The sequence below is a fragment of the Olea europaea genome, unplaced genomic scaffold (assembly GCF_002742605.1).
Source record: "Olea europaea var. sylvestris unplaced genomic scaffold, O_europaea_v1 scaffold3469, whole genome shotgun sequence".
Classification (NCBI taxonomy): Eukaryota; Viridiplantae; Streptophyta; class Magnoliopsida; order Lamiales; family Oleaceae; genus Olea; species Olea europaea.
Window position 1 is genome coordinate 1 of NW_019253777.1, and position 6,651 is coordinate 6,651.

A 6,651-nucleotide genomic window follows, 5' to 3' on the forward strand; every position below is an offset into this window, starting at 1 on the left:
TGGGCCTCTTGTTTGGGCCTTCACCTTGACTCGTTTGATTGGACTTCATTCTTTGGACCGTCTGTTTTGGGGATTCTCCCATTAGGCTTTACTCCTTGGACTGTTCGACTTGGGCTGAATTTTTATGTGTCAACAATGTAAAAAGCAAATTCACCTGTTGTCTATCGACTACGCCTTTCGACTTGATCTTAAGCCCTGACTCATCCTCTATGGACAAACCTTGCAGAGGAATCCTTAGATTTTCAAGGCATTGGATAAAATTATTATTTAAAAATAAAATTGGCCAAACTTGTATCAGACCGATCTTCCAGAAATTTCGACACCTTATTTACTTCGCGCTAAAAACCCAAATGAAATTCATAAATCTGAATTTCTAATTAATTTCAAGCTCATTAAAAAATTCTCCCTATACATACTCCTAACCCTAGAAAAATCCCTCAATTCTGTTCACGGCCATCTCTCCCACGCACTTCTTACTCATTTTTTTTCAGAAGAATACGGAAGATCATTGCAATTTCTCAAGAGACGATCGACACCACTGAGTAGAGTGGCCTGCTCTCTCTCGTTATGTTCTTCTCACGTTCTGCCATCTCTCCCTTGCTCACTTCTTTGTCATTTCTTGCAGAAGAATCGTGGAAGGACAGAAGATCACTGCAATTTTTCAAGAGACGATCAACACCACTGAGTAGAGTCACTTGATCCAACTCCCTCACAAACATTTTCACATTTTAATTTTTATATATCTGGTGGAATCAGCTCTTTGACTTTGTATCATTTATTTCCTTCAGTCAATCAATTTCTGTAGAGACAATCGACATCATTGAGTAGAGTCCCATGATCCCTCTCCCCCTACACACATTTGCTCATGTTGAATGCCGTACACCCTTTGATTTGTATATATGAGTTTATTTTTTTGTTTATATTAGCACTACCATTTAATTACAATAATTGATCTGGTGCATTCAGCTGTTAGCACTTACGCTTTGAATCATTTAATTCCATGAGTCAATCAATTTCTCAAGAGATGATCAACACCACTGACTAGAGTCACTTACTCCCTCTCCCTCACACACATTTTCACATGTTGAATGCAATGCGCATTTTGATTTCTATATATCAGTTAAATTTTGTTTCTGTTAGCACTACCATTCAACTATAATAATTGATGTGGTGGGATCATTTGTTTGCACTTAGATTTTGAATCATTTAATTCCTTGAGTCATCTTTTAAGTTAATCTGTAATTTATTGTTCTGTATTGGTTTTCTATTCTTAATTGTGAGAAGCTCAAACAAAAATCACTAAGCAGATTTGAATGGACCAGAGAAAGAAAAGGTTAGTAATAATAATTCTGGAGGTCTAGAGAATCTATCAGGAATTGTTTTCATGTGAGAGTTAACTTTATTATTTTTATTTTTAACTTCAGGTTTATAATATTTTTGTGGAACGTTTATTTGAGATGTTTTAATTTGATTTTTGATAGGGAGGGTTTGGGGAATTTGCTCTAGCGTAATTTTCTTGGTAACAAATCCGATGCTGTTGCTGCTGCTGTAAGATTTTTATATCCTTCCTGTTAGTATCACGTTTTCTATGGGTTTTAAATCAACAAAATATTAACAGACTAGCTAATTTGAATTTTATACTTAACGCATGTGAATTTCGATTCCAAATTTTTACTAGAACTATGCCGATTATATTGTTAATATCCAAGCATGCGCAATAGTTTATATGGGAGCTACGGCATGAGAATGATGGAGTCTTTTTAGTTGTACCCCTCGCTCTTCTCTGGCTAAGGAAAATAATCGTTAATATAAAGCGGAAATTATGTCCTCTTCAGGCCTACTTTTTTGACCTCTGTCAATTTGTGTTGGAGCTCAGATTATTTTCATAGATTATTCCGAATCCTGTAAGTTTGACATGTTGAAGATGTTGGAAAATATTACGTTATAGATTGGAAAAGACTTTAAAAATCGCAAGAGGAAAAGATCTAGTTAGAGAGATCAGATTAGTCAGCAAGGAAAAATGATCTGGGTAAGGCAGAAAATGCTCCATGCCTCAACCCGATCGAAGTCTGCTTGATGGAAGAGAAGCGTGGGGGTCAGGAGCTTTTGATTAAAAAATACAGGGGGAAGGATTGTTTTGTGGGATTTAAGTTTGGGGCTTAGAGCTTCATTGTTATGCCTCCAGCTTTGGTTAGAAAAATTGATGTTTAAAGCAGTAGTAGATAATCGTCAAAGCGGAGAAATGGTATGAGGCATCAATGGCCTGATTCAGGCTTAAAATGCTGGTAGATGATTACCGTATCTCAAAAGAGAATTTTTGTTCTGGTTAATTGATTCGCTCAGTGAGGGACAAAAATGGTTTTTTCCAACATTCTCAGAAGGTATATGAGAAATCAGAATTAGGTACAGTTGCTGATATGAAGTCCAAGGAGATTGAGATGTCATATAGAATGAATCTTTTTCTCCTTTTGGGATGGGATGGACAGGGAGGTTAAAGAAAATGCCTCAAAATGGTACACATGAGAAGTTAAAAAAGTTATCTTCTCTGGAGGTTGTGCGAAAAGGTGGTCCTATGACGGATGATGAGCTACTTGATGAGCTACTGGCTTAATATTATCTCAGAGATATTTGACTAAATAATAAACTCAAAAAATAAAATTGAGAAAGTAAAAATGGTGAGATAAAAAGCATAGTGGTTAGCAAGTGCGATAGCCATACTACTTTTTGTGAAAGTAGTTATAAAGGTGTCAATATTATATGTTATTTTAAACTTAAAAAACATGGTTAAACATGAGCCAATTACTTGAGACACCACAAAAATTCACATTCCCATTTTTAACGTCATTACTTTCAGATTAATATAGAATCGTAAGCTCTATGAGGACTGGGCGATCTGATAGGAGGATTTTGAACTCGAGGGTTAAAGGGTTACAAACCACAAGGGACTTCTGGTTAAGAATTCCTCACATGAGCAGTATTGCAATCAGTGGATTTTATAACGACGTAAATTCTAGGTGTTGGACATTCTTCATAGAATAACTAAAGGTGGTCTAGAACAAATTTCCTAAAATAAAATTGAAAAAGAAGTAAGCTGATCTGGTATTAAGTACTATATTTTGCAATTTCCTCACCTATTCAGATCTTCTCATTCATTTCTCCGTATAGAATCTCTTCCTCCTTTCTAGTACTCTTTTAAATAAGTTATTTTGCAAATTCTTATTCGAATGGGTATGTTGATAATGAAATCCAGGATCAGATGTTGAGAGTGATGGCTTGCCCCCAAGAAGATGATTCAAGCTCCAGTTCAAGCTCGGGCTTATTAAGGCCAAAGAAATCACCGGGTATACAAAATTGAAGTGTACTTGAGTTTTACCTTCGAAACCATAAATTGTGACAGGAAGAAGGTTATCATCCTCCTGCCTTTTAACAACTATGTGTAGAGGAAGAGTTGAATCCCAATCAGTCAATTGTTATTGATAAACGTTTGTTCAAAACGGGGCTAACTTTCTCGTATCTCAAATGTCTGACCCAATAAAATGATCGAGTTGATCAGGGTAGGAGTCTCCAAAAACTCCATTCACTTCTCGATGGAATTGGAGCCTTTTGCATTCTCCCCAGAATTGGAAGATCAACCCATCAATCTCTACACGGCTCAGGCCATTCAAGCTTAGTTTGACCTGCTTGAACCTGTATTAATGACTCGGCTATTGCTTGAGATTTTCTAAACATAGCTCCTGTTATTCCATCATTAAGGTGTTCATTATCATCGCTTGAAATGGTCAATCAAGGTATTCACAATCAGAAAAAGTTTAATTGATCACAAAAGTCATAAAAGCATTTTGAATAGTACTTGAGAGACAAACAACAAAACATAAAAAAGAAAAGTACGAAAGGTAGAGTAATTCAGATAAAAAATAATAGAAACAGGTTGATATCAATAATCAAGCAACAATTTCATAACCTCACAGGACACTGAATTTCTGAAATATCCATATTTAGTATTAATGCTGATGTGCATTTCTGGCTTCAATAACGAAAATATGATGATTTGGTAAATCTCGAAATTCTTTTTTCTGATAACAATTGATCTCAAATAACTATACATCTCAAATTGAAGCTGAATTGTCTGATCAATATTTGTGGTAGTTGCACTTGATGCATCATCATCATCCCCAGTAAGGTCACTTTGTGTTCCACCACTATCATTCTCATGACCCTCCTCATCCTCAAGTTGTTCTCCATCATTCTCATCCCATGACGCTTTCAACTCTCTGCCATTGCAATCATAAAAAGATATACCAATAGGGCTTTTCTACAAGAGGCCAATAGTCATGCAACCATAATGAAGAATGTTTATGAAGGACTCTAGGCTGTTTACAAAATTCAAGTGTACTTGAGTTTTAACTTCATTATTTTTAAAACCAAAAATTGTGACAGGAAGAAGGTTATCATTCTCCTGCCTTTTAACAACTATGTGAAGAGGAATTTTTGTGACAAAATTCGTCTAATCGAGACGGAACGGAAGAGTCATTGAACCCAATTCCGATTGATTAGACGAATTTTGTCACAAAAATTCAACACATAGTTGTTAAAATGCAAGAGGATGATAACCTTCTTCCTATCACAATTTATGGTTCCAAAGATACTGAAGTTAAAACTCAAATGCACTTGAATTTTGTAAACAATCTGAAGTCCTTCATAAACATTCTTCATTATGGTTGCATGACATGATCGCAGCGGCAGACTATTGGCCTCCTATAGAAGAGCCTATTGGAATATCTTTTTATGATTGCAATGGTAGAGAGTTGAAAGCGCCATGAGATGAGAATGATTGAGAACTTGAGGATGAGGAGGAGAGTCATGAGAATGATAGTGGTGGAACACAAAGCGACCTTACTGGGATGATGATGATGCGTCTAGTGCAACTACCAGAGATATTGATCAGACAATCCAGCTTAAATTTGAGATGTATAGTTATCTGAGATCAATTGTTATCAGAGAAAAAAATTTCGAGGTTTACCAAATCATCATATTTTCGTTATTGAAGCCAGAAATGCACATCAGCATCAATACTGATTATGGATATTTCAGTGTCGTGGGAGGTCATGAAATTGTTGCTTGATTATTGATATCAACCTGTTTCTATCATTTTTTTTATCTGAATTACTCTACTTTTTATACATGTCTTTTTATGCTTTGTTCTCTGTAAGTACAATTCAGAATGCTTTTGTGATCAATTAAACTTTTCTTGATTGTGAATATCCTAATTGACCATTTCAAACGATGATAATGAACACCTTAATGATGGAATAACAAGAGCTGTGTTTAGAAAATCTCAAACAATAGTCGAGTCATTAATGCAGGTCAAACTAAGAATGACTTGAGCCGTGTAGAGATTGATGGCTTGATCTTCAAGTTCTGGGGAGAATGCAAAAGACTTCGTTTCCATCGGAAAGTGAATGGAGTTTTTGGAGACTCCTACCCTGATTAACTCGATCATTTTATGAGGTCAGGCATTTGAGAAAGTTAGCCCCATCTTGAACAAACGTTCATCAATAACACAATAATTGACTGATTGAGATTTCAACTCTTCCTCTACCAGGTCACTGGGTAGAACTCCTAAACCAAGAATGCTCTAATAGGATTTGATGCTTCTTGTTTTTTTTCCGATCCTGTTGGTAGTAGTTAATTAGCCTGTGAAGTTTTGCAAGTAGGCCTGGGTAAAAAAATCGATTAAACCAATCAAATAGGTTTGACACAAGTAATTTGTTTTGTTTGATTTTCTTTTAAATAAGACTATAGTGGTTTGGTTCAGTCATAGTTTGAAGTTTCAAATCGCTGGTTAATCAATCCAACTCACTTATATATTTACCTTTTTTTAAGACAAATAAAAATCAAAAGATAAGTTTTATTCTCATAACTATATCACGATTCACTCTTGATGTTGCCGATGAGCGATATTACTGAAATTTTCATTTCACAAGTTTATTATGTTATTCCTAGTTTTTTTCCACTCAAGCTATCAAATTACATAACATATAAAAAGGTAACAAAATTTTTAAGTTTTTCGTTAATCTGTTTCTAGTAACCTAATTTTATTTGTTAATCAATAATTCTTGTAATATTAAGTTATTTTAGTTCTTGTAATTTAATTGGGTCAAAACTTGGACAAAATCAGAATCAGAAGAAGAACTAAATTTAATGAATAACATAATTATGAAATGTCTACATAATTGGCAAAAATATAAAGGAGCAGATAATATAACTTGTTATTTATGCAATTGGTATCCAGTAAGAAAGCTTAGAGCTAAATGTTTAGAATATTATAAAGAATCACGTATAAAATGTTTAGAAGAAAAGAACCTTATTGAAAAAGAAGAAATTAATTCAGAAATTTTAAAAGAAAAAATTGAAATGTCAGAAATAAAAATTCTTAGGAAAAGAATAGAAAGTTTAGAAGAAATGCGAAAATTTATAATAAATAAAATAGAAATGTTAGAATATAATGATAAAAGAAAAACAATAGAAATAGAAGAACAAAGTCAAGGTACAGAATATAAAGAAAAAGAATATGTTCAAGTAATATGTAATCCAGAAAAACTTAAAAGTATTAAGGTAAAATGTTACATAAGAATAGGACAATATGAAATA

The 6,651-nt window shown here is 34.1% G+C and overlaps 1 protein-coding gene across 1 annotated transcript; it reads left to right on the top strand.

The window, feature by feature from the left end:
• Window positions 1-298: 298 nt before the first annotated feature.
• On the top strand, window positions 299-5,048 carry LOC111386217 (the record flags this gene model as incomplete). The annotated part of the gene is made up of 4 exons (XM_023010669.1): window positions 299-542; window positions 626-685; window positions 1,482-1,548; window positions 3,251-5,048. Coding segments are annotated over 4 exons (384 nt in total), but the record flags the coding sequence as incomplete, so codon positions are not given.
• Window positions 5,049-6,651: the final 1,603 nt, after the last annotated feature.